The sequence below is a fragment of the Stegostoma tigrinum genome, chromosome 45 (genome assembly GCF_030684315.1).
Source record: "Stegostoma tigrinum isolate sSteTig4 chromosome 45, sSteTig4.hap1, whole genome shotgun sequence".
Taxonomy (NCBI): Eukaryota; Metazoa; Chordata; class Chondrichthyes; order Orectolobiformes; family Stegostomatidae; genus Stegostoma; species Stegostoma tigrinum.
The window spans coordinates 4467249-4492415 of NC_081398.1; the positions used below are offsets into that span (position 1 = coordinate 4467249).

The 25167-nt window shown below is 46.7% G+C and overlaps 2 protein-coding genes and 1 long non-coding RNA gene across 11 annotated transcripts in view; 1 reads left to right on the forward strand and 2 right to left on the reverse strand.

Moving 5' to 3' along the window:
- Positions 1 to 25167, forward strand: part of LOC125448753 (uncharacterized) — an 83613-nt gene that overhangs the window by 22494 nt on the left and 35952 nt on the right. The gene's annotated exons all lie outside the window — the stretch shown is intronic.
- LOC125448654 (transmembrane protein 272-like) lies at positions 9774 to 13792 on the reverse strand. Its single transcript, XM_048524082.1, has 5 exons — positions 13706 to 13792; positions 11899 to 11999; positions 11154 to 11204; positions 10652 to 10855; positions 9774 to 9982 (listed from the first exon to the last, which is right to left on the reverse strand). The coding sequence occupies exons 2-5, from the start codon at positions 11972 to 11974 to the stop codon at positions 9774 to 9776; spliced, it is 540 nt and encodes a 179-aa protein (XP_048380039.1). The 5' UTR covers positions 11975 to 11999; positions 13706 to 13792.
- The window catches only part of LOC125448751 (transmembrane protein 272-like), a 17443-nt gene continuing 11807 nt past the window's right edge, over positions 19532 to 25167 (reverse strand). For all 8 annotated transcript variants that reach the window (XM_048524256.1, XM_048524261.1, XM_048524257.1 and 5 more), the window contains 2 exons: positions 22746 to 22940; positions 19532 to 20019 (listed from right to left, as the gene is read on the reverse strand). In XM_048524256.1, the coding sequence (XP_048380213.1) occupies positions 19817 to 20019; positions 22746 to 22940 (398 nt within the window). In that variant the 3' untranslated portion in view covers positions 19532 to 19816. The remainder of the gene's footprint in view (positions 20020 to 22745; positions 22941 to 25167) is intronic.

Consider the following 25167-nt stretch of genomic DNA (forward strand, 5'->3'; position numbering starts at 1 on the left):
TCAGTGGTGGGCGGAGTTGTGTTGGTGGTGGGCGGAGTTGTGTTGGTGGTGGGCGGAGTTGTGTTGGTGGTGGGTGGAGTTGCATCGGCAGTGGGTGGAGCGGAATCAGTCGGTAAGTCCTGGATGTTGAAGAAGTTACCCACCTCGGAACTTGCTGCCATCCACTCCCTCCGCTCCGATCCCAACCTCACCATAAAACCCACGGACAAGGGAGGCACGGTTGTAGTATGGCGCATTGACCTCTACATCGCTGAGGCCCGGCGCCAACTCTCCCCCACCTCCTCCTACCATCCCCTTGATCATGACCCCACTCCCAACCACCAAACCATCATCTGCCAAACCATCCACAACCTCATCACCTCAAGTGACCCCCAGCCTCCAACATCACCGTTCCAAAACCCCACACCGCCCACTTCTATCTCCTTCCCAAAATCCACAAACCTGACTGCCCTGGTCGACCCATTGTCTCCGTCAGCTCCTGTCCCCCCGAACTCATCCCAAGGAAGTGCAACACCTGTCCGACTCATCTCCCCCACCCCATCCCAGGTCCCAAGAAGACTTTCCACATCAAGCAGATGTTCACCTGCACATCTGCTAATGTGGTGTACTGCATCTGCTGTTCCCGTTGTGGCCTCCTCTCCATCGGGGAAACCAAGCGGAGGCTTGGGGACCGCTTTGCGGAACACCTATGCTCGGTTCGCACTAAACAACTGCACCTCCCAGTCACGAACCATTTTAACTCCCCCTCCCATTCCGCAGACGACATGTCCATCCTGGACCTCCTGCAGTGCCACAACGATGCCACCTGAAGATCGCAGGAACAGCATCTCATATTCTGCTTGGGATCCCTGCAGGCCAATAGTATCAAATGTGGGCTTCACCAGCTTCAAAATCTCCCCTCACCCTACTGCATCCCAAAACCAATCCAACTCATGCCTGCCTCCCCAACCTGTCCTTCCTCCAACCTATCCCATTCTCCCACCTCAAGCCGCACGCCCATCTCCTACTTACTAGCCTCATCCCACCCCTTTGATCTGTCCATTCTCCCTGGACTGACCTATCCCCTCCCTAACTCCCCACCTACACTCACCTTTACAGGCTCCATCCCCACCTCTTTCACCTGTCTGTCTCCCCTCCACCTATCTTCTCCTTTATCCATCTTCTATCCGCCTCCCCTTCGCTCCATATTTATTTCAGAACCCGCTTTCCACTCCCTCATTTCTAATGACGGGTCTAGGCCCACAACGTCAGTCTTCCTGTTCCTCTGATGCTGCTTGGCCTGATGTGTTGTTGTCATATGCTCCACTCAACCTTCTGGCTGTTTTAATTCATTTAATTGTATCAGGAAAACCCTGTTCCCTTCTCTGCATATCATTTCACATTGAAAGGAGGCAGTTAACTATAATTTTGAACCAATTGTGCAGAATCATACTTAAAAGATTCCTGAAGGTACTTCACATGCCAATAGCAAAGTGTGTAACATATTTTAATAATGTTTGAGGCTGGATATTTCCATCTTGCTAAATTGACATATGCATTTAAAGACCATAAGGTATAGGAGCAGAATTGGGCCATTCAGCCCATCAAGTCTGCTCTGCCATTTGATCATGGCTGATATGTTTTTTGAACCCATTCTCCTGCCTTCTTCCCCCTAACACTTGATCCCGCTTCCTAATCAAGAATCTGTCTTAAAGAGACTCAATGACTTGACCTAGACATTGTTTTAATTGAAACAACAACAAGTAAAAATAAGTGGTAACTCATTCAAACCCTTAACTATACCCTCCTTCGGCAGGCACCATGATTCGGTTTCAAGCTCCAAGTTATCAACTGAAGTGTTAGTGCTTTCAGAAGTTTTAATATAGTTTCCTGATGGCCTGCCCACTTTTTGTGAAACAGCAGCATGTGATTTCCAGTAAATACTGAATAACGTTTTGTTGCAGGCAAAGATCAGTTTTGGGAAGTAATTATTAACACAATGAATTGATGATTCCTCAGAACATCTACTAGAAAGGTTGGATTTTTCTTCTGTCTCTTTGGAAATTATGCTACGGTTTCATGCTAGGATTACAGCGCTAGACTGTGAGAGGCTTTGATTTCCCTTGCAGTACGTGGAGTAAAGATTAAAATTATAGCAATTGTCATTTTTGATAATGGTTTGTATCAGGATGACAACTTCAATGGAGAATTTGCGAATGGAATTGCAAGCAAGCCAGTTCCATAGTTAACAATGCAGAAGAACACACCTGCATTGATGTAGCACCCTTCACAACCTCAGGCCATTTCCAAGCTCTTTGTTGCCAGAGAAGTACTTTGAAGTGTGCTGATGTAATCTAGGACCCATGGCAACGAATTTTCTCACAGCAAAAACACAAAGCTGATATTTGGTGAATTGAGGGCATCAAAGAGTGATTTAGGGCACATATTCAGCCCTGCACTCCAGACCAATCCAGTCCATCACATTCCATGTTTGATCCTTGTATCCCCATGTATCGGTTACTTTTAAATGCCCGTCCACTTTTCTTTTGGAATTGTTGCCTTTGCTTCCACCATACTCAAGACCTTCGGGTTCCTCATCATTATCACTCCCTCCAAGACTGGTTCTTTCTCACAGCCCCACTCGAACAAGTTCTGAACTCTGTGTTCCCCCAGACCTTATCCCAACAATTGATAGAAGTTATAGAATTCCTTCAGTTTGGAAGCAGATCATTCAGCCCATTGAGTCCACACCAACTCTCTGCAGACCATCCCACCCAGGCCCACCCCATCCTTGTAACCCTGCATTCCCCAGGACGAATCCACCCTAACCCATACATCCCTGGGTACTACGGGACGTTTTAGCACGGACAACCCACCCTAACCCGCACATCCCTGGGCACAATGGGACAATTTAGCACGGCCAGTACACCCTAACCCGCACATCCCTGGGGACTACGGGACAATTTAGCACGGCCAACCCACCCTAACCCGCACATCCCTGGGCACTATGGGACAATTTAGCACGGCCAATCCACCCTAACCCGCACATCCCTGGACACTATGGGACAATTTAGCACGGCCAATCCACCCTAACCTGCACAGCCCTGGGCACTATGGGGCAATTTAGCACGGCCGACCCACCTGAACCTGCACATCCCTGGGCACAATGGGGCAATTTAGCACGGCCAATCCACCCTAACCTGTACATCCCTGGACACTATGGGACAATTTAGCACGGCCAATCCACCCTAACCCACACATCCCTGGACACTACGGGACAATTTAGCACGGCCAATCCTCCCTAACCCGCACATCCCTGGGCCCTATGGGATGATTTAGCACAGCCAACCCACCCTAACAGGCACATCCCTGGGCACTATGGGACAATTTAGCACAGCCAATCCTCCCTAACCTGCACATCCCTGGGCACAATGGGACAATTTAGCAAGGCCAACCCACACATCCCTGGGCACTATGGGGCAATTTAGTATGTCCAATCCACCCTAACCTGCACATCCCTGGGTACTACGGGACAATTTAGCATGGCCAACCCACCCTAACCCGCACATCCCTGGGCACTAAGGGACGATCTAGCACGGCCAACCCACCCTAACCCGCACATCCCTGGGCACTAAGGGACGATCTAGCACGGCCAATCCAGCCTAACCTGCACATCCCTGGACGTTATGGGACGATTTAGCACGGCCAATCCACCCTAACCCGCACATCCCTGGACACTATGGGACAATTTAGCACGGCCAGTCCACCCTAACGCACACATCCCTGGGCATTATGGGATGATTTAGCACGGCCAACCCACCCTAACGGGCACATCCCTGGGCACTATGGGACAACTTAGCACGGCCAGCCCACCCTAACCCGCACATCCCTGGGCACTATGGGACAATTTAGCACGGCCAATCCACCCTAACCCGCACATCCCTGGGCACTATGCGGCAATTTAGTATGTCCAATCCACCCTAACCCGCACATCCCTGGGTACTACGGGACAATTTAGCACGGCCAATCCACCCTAACCCGCACATCCCTGGGCACTATGGGGCAATTTAGCACGGCCAATCCACCCTAACCTGCACATCCCTGGGCACTATGGGACAATTTAGCACAGCCAATCCTCCCTAACCCGCACATCCCTGGGCCCTATGGGATGATTTAGCACGGCCAACCCACCCTAACAGGCACATCCCTGGGCACTATGGGACAATTTAGCACAGCCAATCCTCCCTAACCTGCACATCCCTGGGCACAATGGGACAATTTAGCAAGGCCAACCCGCACATCCCTGGGCACTATGGGGCAATTTAGTATGTCCAACCCACCCTAACCCGCACATCCCTGGACACTATGGGGCAATTTAGCACGGCCAATCCACCCTAACCAGCGCATCCCTGGGCACTATGGGGCAATTTAGTATGGCCAATCCACCTTAACCCGCACATCCCTGGGTACTATGGGACAATTTAGCTGGCCTGTCCACCCTAACCTGCACACCTTTCGACTATGGGAGGAAACGGGAGCACCTGGAGGAAACCCACGCAGACACAGGGAGAATGTGCAAGCTCCACACACAGGGTTGCTCGAGGTTGGGATCGTTGTCCCTAGCACCATGAGGCAGCCCTCAAACTCGATGGATTTTTGAAGGATGAGGGGGAATCTGACTGAAACTTACAGAATACCAAGAAGCCTGGATAGATAGGACGTGGAGAAGATGGTTCCATCAGTAGGAGAGACTAGGACGCGAGGGCACAGCCTCAGAGTGAAAAGATGACCCATTAGAATGGAAAGGAGAAGGAATTTCTTCAGCCAGGTGGTGAATATGTGAAGCTCATTACCACTTAAGCCAAGTCTTTAGGACAGCGATAATTTCTTGATTATGAAGGGGATCAAAGGTTACAGGGAGAAGGGGGCTGAAAAACATCAGCCATGATCAAATGGCAGTTCAGACTCAATGGGCTGAATGACCTTAAATGCCAACTAAATTCGCATGTTAACCTTCAGAGAATCCTGAACTAGGACTTCTTTTGTGCATCAGATTTCCAAAGCCTTTCTCTGTTTGGAATGGAGTCTGTGCCTCTCTTCTTCCTACCAAAGTGTGTAATAATCTCATTGAGTTCTATCTGTCACTTTGCACACACTCCTATCCTGTCCAAGTCCTATTCCCTGATGGATGTTAGTGGACCAGATGGGTTTTATTTCTGTCTATCAACAAAGGCTTTGTGGTCATCATTGAACTCCCAACTCCAGGTATTCAAACTCAGGTGCCCAGAATATTACCTGGATCTCTGAACTAATCGTCTAGCACTAACACTGGGAGACTGTCACCTCTCCACGCACATGTACAGATGAGAGCAGAGCGTCTTGATACATCAACCACTCGCTAAGGCAGTTATTTCTTCCAGGAGATCCATGGAACTTCCCAGGAAGAGTTGCAAGTGTTGTGCTAGAATTCTTCCTCCCTCCTCCCCCCCCCCCCCCCCCCAGTTACACTCTCTGCCATCAGACTGAAGATATAGAAGTTCAAAAACAAACATCAACTGCTTCAAGAACAAATACTCTGCTGTTAACAGAGTTTAGACTTGCTGTTCTTCTGCACTTTCTACGTAGCTGTAACATTGCATCATTCAATTATGCTGATGACCTTGTTGTATTATTGCTGGACTGTTATCTAAAGATACTGATAATGTTCTGGGGATAACAAGGTGTGGAGCTGGATGGACACAGCAGGCCAAGCAGCATCAGAGGAGCAGGAAAACTGGCATTTTGGGCCTAGACCATTCTTCAGAAATGGGGGAGGGGAAGGGGGGTTCTGAAATACATAGGGAGAGACGGATAGAAGATGGATAAAGGAGAAGAGACACAGGAGAAAGAGGCAGGGATGGAGCCAGTAAAGGTGAGTTAGAAGGGGATAGGTCAATGGTCAGGATGAGGCTAGTAGGTAGGAGATGGGGGTGGGGCTTGAGGTGGGAGGATGGGATAGGTGGGAGGCAGGGATGAGCTGGGCTGGTTTTGCGATGCAGTAGGGGGGAGGGGAAGAACTGGACTAGTTTTGGGATGCAGTAGCGGGGAGGGGAAGAACTGGACTGGTTTTGGGATGCAGTGGGGGGAGGGGAGATTTTGAAGCTTGCGAAGTTCACATTGATACCATTGGGCTGCAGGGTTCCCAAGCGGAATAGGAGTTATTGTTCCAGCAGCTTTCAGGTGGCATAGTGGCACTGCAGGAGGCCTGGGATGAACATGTCGTCTGCGGAATGGAAGTGGGAGTTGAAATGGTTCGTGACTGGGAGGTGCGGTTGTTTAGTGTGAATCAAGCACAAGTGTTCCAGAAAGCGGCCCCCAAGCCTCTGCTTGTTTTCCCCAATGCAGAGGAGGCCACAACAGGAACAGCAGATACAGAAGACCACATTGGCAGATGTGCAAGTGGACCCTTCCTGCTTGGCCCACTGTTTTCATCCAGTTCTACACCTTCTCAGATTCTCTAGCATCTGCAGTTCCAACTATCTCTGAAATAGTGTTCTGGGGACCTGAGTTTGAGACCCAACACAGCAGATGGTGGAATTTGAATTCATTTAAAAACATCTGGAATCAGGAGTCTAACGACCATGAATCCATTGTCAATTGTAGAGAAAACCCCATCCGGTCCACTAATGTCCTTCAGGGAAGGAAACTGCCATCCTCACCTGGTCTGGCCTACATGTGACTCCAGACCCACAGTAACATGCTGGACTCTGAACTGGCCTCTGCGCAATAAATGCTACCGTGTCACTGATACCCTCAGCCCATGAACGAATAAAGTTACACAAAGCCCAAAAGATTTATTTGAAATCACAAGCTTTCCCAGGGTTGCTTATTCAGGGTGAAGTTACTTCTCCTTAATGAAAAAAGGCACAGTGCTCCAAAACCTTGTGATTTCACATAAACCTGTTTGACTGTAACCTGCTGTTGAGACTTTGGCTTTGGAGAATTGCAAGATGATGCACTTTTAAAAATAATTTAATGATTTACGGGGAAGGCTGTGGAGGCAGTGATGCTTAGCCCTGAAAATTAAACAGACTCTCGTTTCTTGGAAGTCATATGTTGAAACGGAGTAACTCAATTGCATAGATTATGTAGCTCATGTACTCCATAGACAAAGGAGATTGTGTCCATTATGAAAACAGGCTATGTGATTGCAACTGTGTGCAATTACTGAGAAATAATGGTCCTTTGAATAAAGGTGGTTAAGAGCAGGAGTTTAAACAAATTAAAAACAGCACAGCTTCAGAAACAAAGGTTTATAAACCCAAGAAGTGCATAGGGACAGGTGATATTGTCATCATTAGACTACTGAGCCAGCGAGACCTAGCCAACATTATGGAGACTGGAGCTCAAATCCCATCATGGCAGAGAGTGGTGGAATTTGAATCCAATAAAGATCTGGAATTAAGAATCTAATGATGACAATGAATCCATTGTTGGGAAAACCCATCCAGTTTGCTAATGTCCTTTAGGGAAGGAAACTACCGTCCCTACCTGGTCTGGCTACATTTGACTCAAGGCCCACAGCAATGTGATTGACTCTTAACTGCACCCCCTGGGCAATTGTTTTGTGGGGGGGGGGGGGGGGGGGGGAGGGAGAAAAGAAGAGAGAAAAGGAAGGAAGAGAAAGAAAGATGGGCAATAAAGAAGTGTTTCCTGCCAGTGAGACACTCATCCCATGAACGATTCATGGAAAAACCCAACTAAACTAGAAGTTGCTGATGAGCCTCAGCAGGGTCTGTAGTATCTGTGGAGAGAGAAAGCAGAGTTTAAAGAAGTCTTGTGACCTTGCTTCAGAACTCAACAGCAGGAGCAAGGTATTTTGTACCAGCTATCCACAAAAAAGTGCCAAAATTCTTTTGGAGCTCTCAAAACTGTTCAGTCAAAACCTAAAAGACTGCAGAGAATCCAGAATGCATTGCAGATAAAGCTCAGATTTGCCAGCATTGAGGGAAAAAGCATTAACATGAGTCCAGTCAAACCTGGAAAGTGGTATTTGGATGGTTGGCAGAGGGGGGGGGGGGGGCGCAGAGGGCAGAAAGCAAGTAGAACAGATGAGCACCTAGAGGAAAAGATAGTGATAAACATCATCAGATGTTGTTCAAGTTTTTAAAAAAAAATCCAGCAAGAACTGTTAGTACTGGAAACCAGAAATCATAGCTTTTGGTGGAGATAATCAGTTAGTGTTTCAGGTCCAGTGACCCTTCCGGCTGGGGGGGTGGGGGGAAGAGGAGAGCGAATAGCTGTAGGCCAGTAGGGAGACAGAAGATGGACCGGATTGGCGGTCCAATAGAGTTGCGCAAAGAGGGAGTCCACGACTGGATGGTATCTGTCACCAACAGTATAAAAGGGAAGAGGCTGGGTTTTTAAAACTTAAACGATTTAGTGCATTGAATTGCAGAACATGCAAAAGCCTCTGGCCCATCATTGTTCTGCTGGCTCTTCAAAGCTGTTCACACGCCCAGTCCTCAAGTGGAGATCTTCACATGAAGGTGCTTTGCTTATCCTGTACATTCTAAATTCCAACACCATTAAATCTGACTAGACTGGACAGGAAGTTACTTTGTTTCCAATTGCATCAGGATTTTATACAGAAAAATAAGATGATATTTCATTTCCAATCACATTTGTATACTTTTGTTCACAAGCGCCAGAAAGAGAAAGATAGGGAAAGTGGAATTAGTGAAAATATGCAAGGCAGAGTTGGTCTACAATTCAGGTGATTGCAAGGATAACCACAGCAGGAAAGCTGATGTTTTGGGCTTAGGCCCTTCTTCAGAAAATGTTCTGAAAGATTTCAGGAGTACCAGCCTTTCTGGTCCTGCTGCTGCTTGGCCTGTGTGCTCATCCAGCTCGACCCCATGTTATCTCAAATTCTCTAGTATCTGCAGTTTCTACTATCTTCAATTGCAAGAACAATTGGCCAATGTGTTAAATCCCCTTCCTACCTGAATGCTTAGAAATTTAGGAATAAGCTCAAACAGTTCATTCTTAAACCAGAGTCTTAAAAGGAACCTAAGGGATTGAGGCATTTACCCAGTGGGAGGATTTGTGGAATGGGGCTCAGTATACAAATACACTGATCCAGATTATCTAGTGGGCAGCAGACTGGCTCAGTGGTTAGCCCTGCTGCCTCAATACCAGGGACCCCAGGTTTGTTTACAGGCCCAGGAGGCAGTAAACTCCACATTTTTTGGTGGGGGCAGGGGAGGTGTGCAGTTGGTTTCCTCCCACTCCAATGGGACTGGTGGGCCAGTGCAGACAGCTTCTTTCTGCTCTGTAGGCATTCTGTGCCAAGAATTTTTTTTTAAAAAAGTGTCTAAATAGCTCATGGCACCCAGTTACAAGAACAGTAACACCAGAACACATTGTTCACCTTTTTAAAATTTGGTTTGCCAATTTTAACTGCACAACTTCCAAACTGACAGGCAGCTTTACTGTGCTATAAACTCTAGAAAATCCTTCAAAGAAAGAGACTGAGTCTGTTGTTATCAAGTTACTGCTTGTATTAGAAATTTTACATCTAACTTTTAAATAAAAACAGCTATTATTTTCAGAATTATATACAAAGTGCAGTTTTACTTTCATGAGTTGTGTAGAAGTGTTTTCAGTTTCTTTTAAAAAAGTGTCCAAACATGCACTGCTAATTTGAACCAAATTTCACCCACAATTGGCAGGCATATTCAATAGTGAGCAGATTCAAAACATCCCCCACCCCCAAATCCAGTGTGGGAAAAGGAATTTCTTCATCCAAACATTCAACTGCTTTGTTTCTTGATGCGCAGGGTCCCACCTAAAGCACATGCAGAAAGCAAGCCACAGAATCCAAGAAACAGTGCAATCCCAAGGAGGATGTATGTGACGGTGGTGGCCCAGAAAGCAAAAAAGTAGAGCGTTTTATCACAGTAGTTGGGAGAGGTTTTGTCAATATATTCTGGCTCATAGATGCTGTAGATCCAAACATTTCCTATGGTTTGGGGGGGGGGGGGGGCAGGTGGAGGAGAAACAGATATAGGTTGATATTCACACTTATTGCAATCAGATCACAATTCAAGCATTTTACATTTCTGCCCACTTCCTTCAGAATCTTTCATCTGCTTGCCTCATTTGATAACTCCCAACTCCAGTAGCACTGATTCTTCCTGTTTACCCAACCTTGCCAAAGCCCTAGCTTATTGTCCCTCTTGCAAACCTAGCCTGCACATCTTCAGACTGTGGGAGGAAGCCAGAGGAAACCCATGCAACAAGTGCAGAAAAATGTGCAAACACCACAGTTGCCCCAGGGTGGAATCCAACTTGGGTTCCCTCATGTGGAGCTGGAGGAACACAGCAGGCCAGGCAGCATCAGGGGAGCAGGAAAGCTGACGTTTTGGGTCTGGACCCTTCAAGTGGTTCAAAGGGTCCAGACCCAAAACATCAGCTTTCCTGCTCCTCTGATGCTGCCTGGCCTGCTGTACACTTATCTGACTCCACCATCAGCAGTCCCTGCTATTTCTGGATTCTCCAGTGCAGTGAGGCAGCAGTGCTAACCACTAAGCCACCTTGGGGGTGGGCAGAGGGATTTTTCCTGGGGTAGGGATCCTGACAACAGGAGTACTAAATGCATGCAAGCTGAACGTTAAACAAAACAAGTTACCTGTTATAAACCAGATGAAGGAGAACAGTGATAGGAGACTTCTCCAAACCCTGCCAATTCTATGGAAAGCCAAAATATTGCTCTCATCATTTGGGGGACATGAAATTAGTGAAATCATCATGAAGAACAGGGTAAAGCTTCCAGAAACAATCAAATAAATTGGGATCAAGTATTGCTTGGGACAAGAATCCAAGTAGACAGTACCTATATGGGTAAAGAAAACAAAAACAGTCAGATGGTATGTGTTACAAACTTGAATTGAGTCCAATTGCTCCTAATGTCACCATAAATAAAGTTAATCCAGTTTTTACTAGAGCTGTAAAGATAATGAAGTGGTTAAATACCTAGGAACGCTCTGCTAGTATTGAAACAAGCTTGATACAGGAATCTTAAGCTGCTTGCATGCAGTGCTAATTAGATATTATCAAATGCAAACAAGACAGAATCTCAGTGACCAGCTTTTAAATTCATACCAAAATTCTTTAATATATAGAAATCTCACCAATAGTGATGGAGGCAACAGCCAAGAGAGAGGTCAAGATTTTCATGGATGCTGAAAAGGAATGAGAATGTAACATGTATTTGACAGTAGGGGCTAGTGGTTCAGCTCATCCCTACCTGTGTTTGAAAGAGCAATCCCCTTCCCTGCCACTACTCAAAATTGGGAGGAATCTTTCACTGAGGGGTAAAGAACCTTTCAATTCTGTTGACACCACTACAGGCAGTGCATTCAACATTTTAAGAATAATCTCCAGTTCCCTCATGTTCATATTTCATGCCACAAGGCTTTTAAGTGGACCTCTCCTGGCCCTAGTCTGGAAGTAGTGCATCCATGCTGAATTCAAAAAAGTGTTATTCAATCAGGAATTTGAGCACCTTCAACTATTGCAGCTGTATCCAACAGTTCAATAGAAGTGGGTGGAGGGTCAGTTCACCAGGAAATGGTATACAATTTCATGATGCCAACAGCATGGCCTTAATTCCCATCACTGGCTGAAGTTACTATGAAGGATTCAAGGTGAAGAGACCCTCATATTAAACCACCAGTCATCCATCTCTAAGAAAGCAGTCCCATGGTCTGGGGAAATTAGGGCCATTTGCCTTTTTAAGTTAGCTGGTTACTACAATTGAAATTGGTCACTTGACCCACATCTATTACAGCAATTCCATTCTACTGTTCATATACTTTCCTGACAAATATACCATCAAAATTGATTTGTTCCTTGGGATGTGCGATTTACTAGTACCTGATGCCATTGGGGATGTGGGAGACTCTTCAATTGTCCTCAGGAGTGGAGTGTACAGGCTACTTTCAGCGTCCATGTTTTAGCCACCTATGAGACAGGGTCTAGGATTGAAGGCATGTATTAGCGTTAACAAGCAGTCACCAACTCACTGTTAGAGATCCTGTGGTTCAGGTGGTCTCACTTGGACCCACCCCCCACCATTATTCAGTTGTAGATGATATATTTAACACCCCTGGGAGGAAAAACTCCAGTTTCTGGTGGCTTCAACTAGCTCTAGAATACAGGATCAAGAACACCCAAGTGGGGAGAGTCACCTTGAGGCAAAAACAGAAGTTGCTGGAAAACTCAAGGTCAGGCAGCATTTCAGGAGAGACAGTTAATGTTTCAGGTCCAGGGAGCCCTCTGGAGGAGGGGGGAAAGTGGGGGTAGTCACTGTCCAAAACATTAGCTGTTTATCTCTACAGATGCTGCCAGAAATGAAGCTTTTTCTAGGGATATGCTCAACAGTTTTGTATTTTTGTTTAGTGATCACTTTCTTTCCCTGCCCCAATATCAGATTTGACTTAGTCATACAGCGTAGAAATAGACCCTTCAGTCCAACATGTCCCTGCTGGCCATAATCCAAAGTAAAACCAGCACCACCCCCCCCACCCCCCACACTTCACCCATATCCCTTTCCTATTCATGTACTTACCCAGGTGTTTAAAATCTCATAACTGTACTTGTACCCAACACTGCACTCTGGCAGTTCATTCTACACAAACTATTTTCAAAAAGTTGAAAATTCCTACCTGCCCACACACCCCCCCCCCCTTTCTCCAGATGTTGCTGGACCTGCTGATATTCAGTTTATTTTTTAATAATGCTGATTTCCTAGTGTTTGGTTGCTCCTACCACTTCAACCAAAGTTGCACAAGTATCATATTTAGTAAGCGTGAAACGTCTTTCCCAACCTTTCCTTCATCTTATTCCAGATTTTGCTGCACTTGCTACTTTAGCCACTCAAACATTAAGGTTTGAGCACTGACAGGATGTAAATAAACTTGCCCCAATCATTCACAAGATGAAAATAAGCCCCAGTTCAATGCATTAACTAGCCACCTCAAAAAGTAATAATTTACAGGAGTCCAGACAAAAACCCAAAGACGTGAAAATCACTTAACTGTTCATTTCAGAAGGGGTTGGATGGTGATCTGACGAGGGTACAGTTTTGTTTTAAACAGAGGTAATGTTAAAAATTTGTGTGGGGGGGGAAGAAGAAAGAAAGAAAATAGGAGGATAGGCTAGAGACTAGGAGCAACATGACAAGTCTAAAACATAAGATGCACTTCACATGATCACATATAACCCTTACTATGTTAAGGCACTAGATTCAGAAACTCCCCTCCCACCCCAATTAGCCAGCACACCAAAATCTGCAGTCAGATAAGTGAGATTAAAACAAAAAAAAATAGAAGTAGGTTTGAACTAGAATATTAGTTTGGGGTGGTCAGTGAGAATTCCAGTAACCAACAGAAAGGGTGTTGCTCTGTTGTAAAACTGACTGATTCCCCAGGGTTATTAGAAGACACATTTAAAGAGTTACTCATGAGCTTTAGACACATCTACAGGTTCAAGAATGCTTGAAATTTCAAGCGCCCATTGATAAGCGATTCAGTTCCGCTCCCTTGCTAAGTTAGAGCTGTTGTGGTAGGAGCCACCAATAAAACTGAGAACTAGTTACGAAAAGAGTTTCTCCAGCTCATACATTGTTTTTTTAAACAAAAGGCCACCCCCACAGTCGCTACTTCAGAACTATCCCACTTACGCAGAGAGCAAATTACAGTCATAGCGCCTGGCTCATCCCATCTGTATAAGAAGGTTCCTAGTCAATTTCTTCGAGGGTAAATTCCCGTGTTTAATTTTGGATTTCAATTGGAGGAGTTACTCAGATGTGTGGGAGCACACGTGTATCGGGCTGGGGAAACAAGGAAAATCATTCCGTATCTCCCCCGCCAAAGCAGACTCCATAATTTACTTGCTTCCTCCAATAAACTTTATTTGGGAGGTAATTTAATGAAGGAGAGCCGATAGGGGTGAGAGTGGCCAACTCCGGATTCATCGAGTGACACACATAGAGAAAAAGAATAACCTGCATTTGCATTGCGCCTTTCACACCCACAGTGTGTCCCAAAGTGCTTGAGAGGCACAGAATGCGAGCCGGAGTAGACCGTTCGGCCCTTCAAGAGTGCTTCTCCCCCCCAATTCAATATGATCAGGGCTGATCGTTCAACTCAGGCTGGTATTTGCCCCCACACCCTTTGACACCTCTAACCCCGAGAGCTGTGTCTAATTCCTTCTCCAAAAACATCCGTTGTTTTAGCCTCAACTGCTTTCCGTAGCAGAGAATTCCGCAGGCTCCCCCATTCTGTGGGTGAAGGCATTTAAAATCATTGAGCTGTACAGCATGGAAACAGACCTTTCAGTCCAACTCATCCATGCTGCCCCAGATATCCTAAATTAGTCTAGTCCCATTTGCCAGCATTTGGCCCTTATCCCTCTAAACCCTTCCTATCCATGTCCCCATCCAGATGCCTTTTAAATGCTGTAACTGTACCAGCCCCCACCACTTCCTCTGGCAGCTCATTCCTTATGCACATTACCCTCTGTGTGAAAAAGTTGCCCCTTGGGTCCCTTTTAAATTTTTCCCCTCTCATCTTAAACCTATGCCCCTCTAGTTTTGGACTCCCCACCCTGGGGAAAAGACCTTGTCTACTCACCCTGTCCATGCCCCTCAGGATTTTATAAACCTCTATAAGGTCCCCCTTCAGCCTCTGACACTCCAAGGAAAATAGCCCCAGCCTATCCAGCCTCTCCCTGTAGTTCAAACCCTCCAACCCCGGCAACATCCTTGTAAACCTTTTCTGAACCCTTTCAAGTTTAACAACATCCTTCCTGTAGCAGGAAGACCAGGACTGAACGCAGTATTCCAAAAGTGGCCCTGACCAATGTCCTGTACAGCTGCAACATGACCCTCCCAACTCCTACACTCAACGCACTGACCAATAAAGGGGAGCGTCCCAAACACCTTCCTCACCGCCCTGTCTACCTGCAACTCCACTTTCAAGGAACTATGAACCTGCGCCCCAGGGTCTTTCAGCAACACTCTCCAGGACCTCACCATGAAGTGTATAAATCCTGCCCTGATCTGCCTTTCCAATATGCATTTCTCCTCATCTCAGTCCTACACGGTATCCTGAGAACGTGACCTCACCCCCACCACCCTGGTTCGGAACTCCACGATTTTCGGAAAATCCTTCCTGTATCCACCCCTGCCTGGTCCGTTTAGCACTTTATAGGTTCCTATGAGATATCCGCCTCCCGTCTTTGTAAACTCGAAGTGAATGTAGTCATAGATGATCCAGTCACTCTTTGTAGATCTTTAGAGCTGGCGTGCTGCTTTCAGAACTGTATTTCCTGTTGTTAGCAAGGAGATAAGGGCTCGGTGAGCTCCGTGGGTTGGATGGTAGGTTTGTGAGGAAGATTGATGCCAACAGCACGGGCTCAATTCCCAACACTGGTTGACAATATCACGAAGGACTCTCCTCTCTCCTCTCGCCGAAGGGAGCAGTGACTCTCGGATAAAACTGCCATCAGATGTTTCTCTCATTAGAGGCTGGTCTGATGAGAATCTGGTGACTTCAGCTCACTGAAAGGACAGCTTATAATTGGGTAAGCTCCCTTGAAAAAAGACAGTAGCCTCCTGAATGATGTTTCTGGCTGGGAAATAGATATCAGATCAGGACACGAGGGGAGAACTCTAAAACATAACACTGAAGATCTAAAATTGATTTTAAAAAAAGTGTTGCAGAAAACCACATCATACTGGACCCAAAATGGGTGGAATGGTGGCTCAGTGGTTAGCACTGCTGCCTCGGGGAACTGGGTTCGATTCTAGCCTTGGGCGACTGTCTGTGTGGATTTCCACCCACAGTCCAAAGATGTGGAGGTTTAGAGTGGATTGACCATGCTAAATTGTCCCATAGTGCCCAGGGATGTGCGGGTTAGGGTGGATTGGCCGTGCTAAATTGTCCCATAGCGCCCAGGGATGTGCAGGTTAGGGTGGGTTGGCCGTGCTAAATTGTCCCATAGTGCCCAGGGATGTGCAGGTAAGGGTGGATTGGCCGTGCTAAATTGTCCCATAGTGCCCAGGGATGTGCGGGTTAGGGTGGATTGGCCGTGCTAAATTGTCCCGTAGTGCCCAGGGATGTGCAGGTTAAGGTGGGTTGGTCATGCTAAATTGTCCCGTAGTGCCCAGGGATGTGCAGGTTAGGGTGGGTTGGCCTTACTAAATTGTCCCATAGTGCCCAGGGATGTGCGGGTTAGGGTGGATTGGCCGTGGTAAATTGTCCCATAGTGCCCAGGGATGTGCAGGTTAGGGTGGGTTGGCCATGCTAAATTGTCCCATAGTGCCCAGGGATGTGCGGGTTAGGGTGGGTTGGCCGTGCTAAATTGTCCCATAGTGCCCAGGGATGTGCAGGTTAGGGTGGGTTGGCCATGCTAAATTGTCCCATAGTGCCCAGGGATGTGCAGGTTAGGGTGGGTTGGCCATGCTAAATTGTCCCGTAGTGCCCAGGGATGTGCAGGTTAGGGTGGGTTGGCCATGCTAAATTGTCCCGTAGTGCCCAGGGATGTGCAGGTTAGGGTGGATTGGCCGTGCTAAATTGTCCCGTAGTGCCCAGGGATGTGCGGGTTAGGTTGGATTGGCCGTGCTAAATTGTCCCATAGTGCCCAGGGATGTGCAGGTTAGGGTGGATTGGCTGTGGGAAATGCAGGTTACGGTATGGAGGCGGGATGTCTGGCTGGGATGCTCTTCAGTGAGTCATTTGTGGACTTGCTGGGCTGAATGGCCTGCTTCCACTCTGTCGGAAGCCTGATGACATGGTTCACAGTTACTTCAGCCGCTGTTACCGAAATATAGCGGTGTCAGCCAACCTCGATTTCAGCAGCTCATGACTATGGCCAGAGTTTGCAAAACCGCACAGTGCAGAGTGCGTTGTGCACTGCATCCATTTCTGAGATTCAATTCTGTGTCCGAGTGCTCACACTTCCTGCAGGTGAGGAGATCTAAACTGTCAAGGAGCAGTTTTATCTCCGCAGACCCAAACCTGCTCCCAGTCTCGCTGAGAGGGTGCAAGTTTGAGGGAACCTGTAAGAAGCAGTTAAAGGCGACATGAGGGGCAAATGTTTTCAGTGCACGTGGTTGGGAGTTTGGGATATGCTGCTTGAGAGTGTGGTGCCGGCAGGTTGACCTGAAATCACCATTAAAGGACATACATACAATGCCAGAGAGAGAAGGCAGGGGGGAGACACAGTGGGCGCATTGCCGACTTTGACAGCTAGTACAGCTGTGATGGTCTGAATGGCTTTCGGCACTGAAACTGCCTGTGGGAGTCTGAGTAAATTGACTTCAATTTTATTGCAAGTGCAAGATGTTTTGTGTGAAAGAGGTGAGAGGCAATTCTTTCGCACAGAGGGTGATTCACACGTGGAATGAGCTTCCAGAGGAAGTGATGAACGTGGGTACAGTTACAACGTTTAAAAGACATTTGGATAAGTATGTGAACTGGAAAGTTTGCAGGGATATGGGCCAGGAGCAGGCAGGCTGGACTAGTTCAGTTTGGAATAATGTTCAGCACGGAATGGTTGGACCTAAGGGTCTGTTTCTGTGCTGCGTAACTCCATGACTGTGAGGAATTGTCCTATTTGCCCTGTGAAATGTCCTACTTTGCTCAAATTTCTAGCCTTGCAGTTTTCATGGAATTAAACCAGGTGGAATTTCTTGTCTCAGAGGGCTGTGTGCCCTTCAAAGCCCGTGCCACAGAGAGCTGTGCGGGGCAGAGTCTCTTCTGTATATTGAAGACTGAGACGTATTGTTGATAATTTGGAGTATCAAGGGTTACAGGGGAAAGGGCAGGAAAGTGGACGGGAGGAGAGTTGGATGAGTCACAATCCTGTTGAGCAGCAGAGCGGTCTCAAGGGGCCTGATGGGGCCAGCTCCCATTCCCATTGGTCTTAAGGGCATGGTTCATTAATTGAAGTCAAATTGACAAAAGTTGATGAATGAAAGAAAACTAAGGCTAGCTGATGCTGGAAATCAGAAACAAAAGCAGCAATTACTGGAGCATTCCAAGATAATAAAATGTGAGGCTGGATGGACACAGCAGGCCAAGCAGCATCTCAGGAGCACAAAAGCTGACGTTTCGGGCCTAGACCCTTCATCCCATTATCTCAATTACTGGAGCAACTCAGTGGGCTGTGGCGGTATCTGTGGGGAGAGAAAGCGGAGTTAACGTTTTGGGTCCAGTGACCCAAGAAACATAAACTCTGCTTTCTCTCTCCACATGCGCTCTGGACCCTGCTGAGTTTCTCCAGCAATCTCTTTTTTTGTTTTAGGAATGAAATTGCTATTTTGTTTAAGCCACTGGATGGCAGTACACACTGCACCTTTGCCAGTTGTGAAGGTTTTGCACCTTTAAGTCAGAAGTCCCACAGGTTTATTTGAATTCACGAGCTTTCAGAGTCTCACTCCTCAGACGATGCCTGCTGAAGGAGAGAGGCTCAGCGAACTTATGTTTTCAAATGAATTGGTTGGACTATAACCTGGTGTCGTGTGATCTCTGACCCTGTCCCAACACCAGCACCTCCACATCATCGCAGTTTTAGAGTTGTTGAGGTGTACAGCACAGAAACAGACCTTTCGGCCCAACTCGTCCGTGCCGACCAGGTATCCCAAATTAATCTAGCCCCATTTGCCAGCATTTGGCCCATGTCCTTCTAAACCCTTCCTATTCATAACCCATCCAGATGCCTTTTAAATGTTGAATTTGTACCAGCCTCCACCCACTTCCTCTGGCAGCTCGTTCCATACACACACCGCCCTCGCACGAAAAAGTTGCCCCTTGCGTCCCTTCTAAATCTTAACCATCCCACTTTAAACCTATGCCCCGCTAGCTTTGGACTCCCCCACCCTGGGGAGGAAATGATCTTGTCTTTTTGCCTTATCCTCATGATGTTGTAAACCTCTATAAGGTCACCCCTCAGCCTCCGACACTCCGGGAAAATAGCCCTGGTCCACCCAGCCTCTCCCTGTAGCTCAGGCCCTCTAAACCCGCCAACATCCTTGTAAATCTTTCCTGAACCCTTTCAAATTCCACAACATTTTTCCTTTAGCTTCTGAACCTAACTCCCAGTTAAACATGAAAACGTGGAACTTCTGTGAAAGGCTAAATTTGCAACAAGTTGAGCAAGCCTATTCCTTCACAGGAGTTTAGATATGATGGTTGGAGTGTGGCTTGTGGTGTTCCATCACGGATATTGAATCTATAATTCCACACCCACTCACCTCTCCCCTCCTGTCGAGCTGTTACAGGAATGAGTAAACATCAGTTGGAGTGCTGTCTCACTTTCTCTGAACTAGTTGTTGGGTCAGAGTGGACTTGTTGGGCCGAGATTCTATGATATGAAAGTCTCAAAGACAAAATCCCTAGCTGACTTGAAATCCTTGCCTTTCTGAATTCGACCTTTATCCGAAATTGATGCAGTCAGATTTTTATAAAAATCTTTCGTTGAGAAAGGAGAGGACTGGTGTTGCTGATTAAGAAGATGATTTTTATTTGAAATGCATCACAGACAAGTCCAAAACCTTTTTAAAACATAATTCAATTGGTTTCACAGTGACAAACAGATAAAGTGCAGTTGACTTCCTGAAATATCAGGTGTAGATTGTGCAGAACTGGAAGATGTAAGAAACCTTTTGCAAAAGCTGTCCAAAGCGCGCTGTGCTAAAAGCTATCATTCATCAGCGGAAGCCAAGAGTTTATGGCTGGGAAATTGGTGCAAATTTCTCAAATTAAGATGGGACAAAGGTTTTCTTTATTCAAGTGTTTGAAAAATGCTTGGTCAGAATCACAGTTCCACCTAAAATACAGGCACAAATTCCAAACAGCATCATAAGCCCGAGAAAGATATATGTGATAGTGGTGATCCAAAAAGCAAAAAGATATAACGTTTTATTGCAGTAATTAGGGGATGTTTTGTCAATATAATCCGGCTGGTAGATGCTGTAGATCCAAACACTCCCTGGAAATGAAGAGAAATGCAATATTTAACATCTAATATCTTTGATAGTAAGAGGAGACACTTTCTTCTCATCTCAAAATGAAAAACCACTCTGTAGGATATTTACTCTCACTACTTATTAAGTTTTCAAGATTCAGGCTGGCTGGACGTGTGCTGTGAAACAGGATTTAGAGTCACGGAGTCATACAGCACAGGTATAGGCCCTTCAGCCCAACTCACCCATACTGATCAGATTTCCCAAACTCAGCCAGTCCCATTTGCCTGTGCTTGGTCCATGTCCCTCTTAACCCTTCCTATTCATGTCCCTGTCCAAGTGTCTTGAAATGTTATCATTGTATCCCACCTCCACCCCTTCCTCTGGCAGCTCATTCCATACACGCAGCACTCTCTGTGTGAAAAAGTTGCCCCTCAGGTCCCTTTCAAATCTTTCCCCTCTCACCTTAAACCTACGCCCCTCGAGCTTTGGACCCTCCCACCCTCAGAAAAAGACCTTGATTATTCACCTTATCTGTACCCCTCATGATTTTATGAACCTCTACATGGTCACCTCTCAACCTCCTACCCTCCAGAAAATAAAGCCCCAGCCTATCCAGCCTCTCCTTATAACTCAAACCCTTCAGTCACGGCCACATCTTTGGAAATCTTTCTTGCGTCCTTTCCAGTTTAATAACATCCTTCCTATAACAGGACAGCCAGAATTGTGCGCAGTACTTTAAACGTGGCCTTTCCAGTGTCTTGGACAGTTGTAATATGATGTCCCAACTCCTAAAGTCAATGCTCTATCCAATGAAGCCAAGTGTATTAACGCCTTCTTCACTGCCCTGCCTACCTGCGGCATCACTTTCAAGGAACTATGCACTTAAAACCCTGTGTCTCTCTGTTAGACACCATTCCCCAGGGCCCTCCCATTAACTGTGTAAGTCTTACCCTGGTCTGTCTTACCAAAATGCTTACTTTATCTAGATTAAACTCCTTCTGCCATTCTTCGACCCAGTTGATCAAGATCTTCGATGACCTCCTTCACCGTCCTCTGTACAAATCAATTTTGGTGCCATCCCACAAACTTACCAACTATGCCTCCCGCGTTCCCGTCCAAAGTCAATCATAGTATTGATGAGCAGCAGTGGACCCCACACTGTTTCCTGCTGCACACTGCTGGTCACAGATCCCCTAGACTGAAACCCAACCTACTATCCCCACTTTCTGTCTCCTACTGACAAGCCAATTGGCTGAATCCCACTTGATCTAACCTTACTTACCAGCCTCCTGCTTCCCGAACGCCTTGCTAAACACCATGAAGACAACGTCCCCTTGTTCACCTCTTCAAAAACTCAGTCAAATTTGTAACACACGCACAAAAGATGTTGGTGACCATCCCTAATCAGTCCTTGCTCTTCCAAATACATGTAAATCCTGTCTTTCAAAAATCCTTCCAGCAACTTATGCTGATGTTAAGTTCACCAGTCTATAGTTCCCTGCTTGTCATTACAACTTTTCTTAACTACTGGCACAGCATTAGCCAAACTCCAGTCTTCTGGCACCTCACCTGTGGCTACCGATGATGCAAATATCTCTGCTAATGGGCCCAATTTCTTCCCTGGCTTCCCACAAAGCCCTGTGATATATTTGAATGGTTATGTGCATTTTAAGACCTCCAGCACCTAGTCTTCTGTAATGTGGGCTCTTTACAAAGACATCAAGATTTATTTCCCCGAATCCTCCAACCTTCCATATCCTTCCCCATGGTAAATACTGTTGAGAAGTATTCGTTCAGGATCACAACGTTTAGGAAGAGGGAACCCACCCAGGGATGTGCAGGTTAGGGTGGGTTGGCCATGGGAAATTGTCCCATAGTGCCCAGGGATGTGCAGGTTAGGGTGGATTGGCTGTGCTAAATTGTCCCATAGTGCCCAGGGATGTGCAGGTTAGGGTGGATTGGCCGTGCTAAATTGTCCCATAGTGCCCAGGGATGTGCGGGTTAGGGTGGGTTGGCCGTGCTAAATTGTCCCATAGTGCCCAGGGATGTGCGGGTTAGGGTGGGATTGGCCGTGCTAAATTGTCCCGTAGTGCCCAGGGATGTGGGGGTTAGGGTGGATTGGCCGTGCTAAATTGTCCCGTAGTGCCCAGGGATGTGCGGGTTAGGGTGGGTTGGCCGTGCTAAATTGTCCCGTAGTGCCCAGGGATGTGCGGGTTAGGGTGGGATTGGCCGTGCTAAATTGTCCCGTAGTGCCCAGGGATGTGGGGGTTAGGGTGGATTGGCCGTGCTAAATTGTCCCGTAGTGCCCAGGGATGTGCGGGTTAGGGTGGGTTGGCCGTGCTAAATTGTCCCGTAGTGCCCAGGGATGTGGGGGTTAGGGTGGGTTGGCTGTGCTAAATTGTCCTGTAGTGCCCAGGGGTGTGCGGGTTAGGGTGGGTTGGCCGTGCTAAATTGTCCCGTAGTGCCCAGGGATGTGCGGGTTAGGGTGGGTTGGCCGTGGGAAATGCAGGGTTACAGGGAAAGTGTGGGTCTGGGTGGGAAGCTCTTCAGAAGATTGGTATGGACTTGCTGGGCTGAATGGCCTTTTTCCACACTGTGGGGACAGTATGGCACTATGGTATTTCTTGTCAACTAGCTGTTGAAAATGAAAAATGTGAATGCTCCAGGGAAAAGAGCGAAATTGCAAAGTGTAAAGAAATGAGACGCCCAGCAGATATCACAAGTTTCACTCAAACAGTAACGTAGTTACCTGTTATAAGCCAGAAGAATGAAAACAACGATTCCAAGTGGGTGAAAAATTGGCAAAATTTATTGCGAATGTTGTTCTCGTCTGAAGATCGTGGAATCAGAGATACCATCAGGAAGAGTAGCGCACAGATCCCAGAAACAATCAGATAAATTGGGATCAAGTGTTGCTTGGTACAAGAATCCAAATAGATACTACCTGGAAGGGGGAAGAGGAAAATATTACCGAGAAAGCAAGAAATAAAAGCTTCTTAATTTGCAAGATGATTTTAATTTTTGTTTCTTTTTAAACTGTGGGAGCAGGCCATTCAGCGAATCAAGATGACTCTGAAGAGCATCCCACCCCAATCCCTGCATTTTGAACTGGCTAACCCACCTCTCCCTGGACACCAGGGGGTAATTTATTATGGCCTATGCACCCTGACCCACACATCCTTGCCTTGGGCAGGGGTTGGGGGGCTGGGGAACCAGAGCATTCAGAGGGAACCCCAAGTCATCATGGGGAGAACATGCAAACTCCACCCAGACAGTCACCCAAGGATGAGAATTGAACCCAGGGTCCCTACAGCTCTGAGGCAGCAGCATCAATCATTGACCCATGTCAGTGTTTCTCCACGTGTTCCTGATTCAGTTCATGTGTCAGCTCAAATATAGAACCATCAAACCTTTAAAAATGCCTGTAACTTCTCACCAAAACATCGCAGCTTTGTCTAAGACCCTAATGCTGCATAAAGTTAAAAAGACAACACATGTGTTTCATTCCTTAATTTCCAGGAAGCACCCACACTTGAAACTAAAATCATGGTGAGAACAGGAAGACAGATGCAGATGGGCTCTGATTTTAAAAAGGACATTTCAATTAGAAAAGGCAGGCAAAAGCAAGCCAGAGAATGAGGCAAGCTCTGAAGAATTAAACTGCATTTATTGCAAATGCATAGGTTTTTACAGGATAGGACAGATGAACTGAGGGCATGGAGGGGAACATGGGGACTGGGACGTCAGAAACAGAAACATGGCTGAGGGAGGAACAGGTCAACGTTCCGGGCTTTAGATGCTATAGGGAGGATAGAAAGGCAGGCAGGAGAGGAGGGGGAGTGGCATTTTTGATTAAGGAAAGCATTACTGCCACTCTTGGGATAATGCTGAGGGGTCGTCCACCGAAGCTATATGGGTGGAACTCAGAAATAAGAAAGGAGAGTGGGTCACCTTGATAAGATAGTCCTGTAGACCCCCTTATATTCAGCGGGAAATTGAGGGGCAATTATGTAGAGAGATCTCAAGGATACGTGTGAGAATAATGCTGTTGTAATGGGAGGAGATTTTAACTTTCCAAACATTGACGGGGTCACAGTTAATGGTAAGGGCCTGGATAGTGCTGTAGAGCAGAGGGACCCCTATGGGTTCAGGCATATAATTCCTTGAAGTTTGCGTCACATGTAGACAGTGGAGTTAAGAAGGCATTTGGCAAGTTTGCCTTCATTGCTCAGGCCTTTGAGTACAGGAGTTGGGACGTCATGTTGAGGATGTACAGGATGTTGGTGAGGCTTCTTCTGGAGCACTGTGTCCAGTTCTGGTCGCCCTGTTATAGGAAGGATATTATTAAGGTAGAGGGGGTTCTGAAGAGATTTACCAGGATTTTACCAGGTATGGAGGGTTTGAGTTATAGAGAGAGGCTGGGACTTTTTTTCATTGGAGCGTAGGATGCTGAGAGGTGACCTTATAGACGTTTATAAAATCATGAGGGGCACAGATAGGGAGAATAGACAACATCTTTTCCTTATGGTGGGGGATTTCAAAACTAGAGGAGCATAGGTTTAAGGTGAGAGGGACAAGATTTAAAAGTGACCTGAGGGGCAAAGCTTTCACACAGAGGGATGGTTCATGTGTGGAATGAGCTGCCAGAGGAAGTAGTGGATGTGGGTACAGTTAAAACATAGAGCACAGAACATTACAGCGCAGTACAGGCCCTTCAGCCTGCGATGTTGTGGCGACCTGTGAAACCAATCTGAAGCCCATCTAACCTACACTATCCCATTGTCATCCATATGTTTATCCATTTAAACGCCGTTAAACTTGGCCAGTCTACTACTGTTGCAGGCAGGGCATTCCACGTCCTTACTACTCTCTGAGTAAAGAACCTACCTCTGGCATCTGTCCTATATCTATCACCCCTCAATTTAAAGCTATGTCCCCTCATGCTAGCCATCACCATCTGAGGAAGAAAGCTCTCACTGTCCACCCTATCTAATCTTCTGATCATCTTGTCTGTCTCTATTAAGTCACCTCTTAATCTTCTTCTCTCAAACAAAAACAGTCTCAAGTCCCTCAGCCTTTCCTCAAAAGACCTTCCCTCCAGACCAGGCAACATCCTGGAAAATCTTCTCTGCACCCTTTCCAAAGCTTTCACATCCTTCTTATAATGCGGC

Excerpts from the sequence above, each read along its gene's own strand:
- LOC125448654 (XM_048524082.1), bottom strand. The coding sequence starts at position 11,974 with ATGGACGCTGAAAGTAGCCTGTACACTCCACTCCTGAGGACAATTGAA. Across the intron at positions 10,856-11,153 it reads TGTTGCCTCCATCACTATTG|GTACTGTCTACTTGGATTCT; the intron begins GTGAGATTTCTA and ends TTACCCATATAG. Across the intron at positions 9,983-10,651 it reads CTTCATCTGGTTTATAACAG|GAAATGTTTGGATCTACAGC; the intron begins GTAACTTGTTTT and ends CCCAAACCATAG.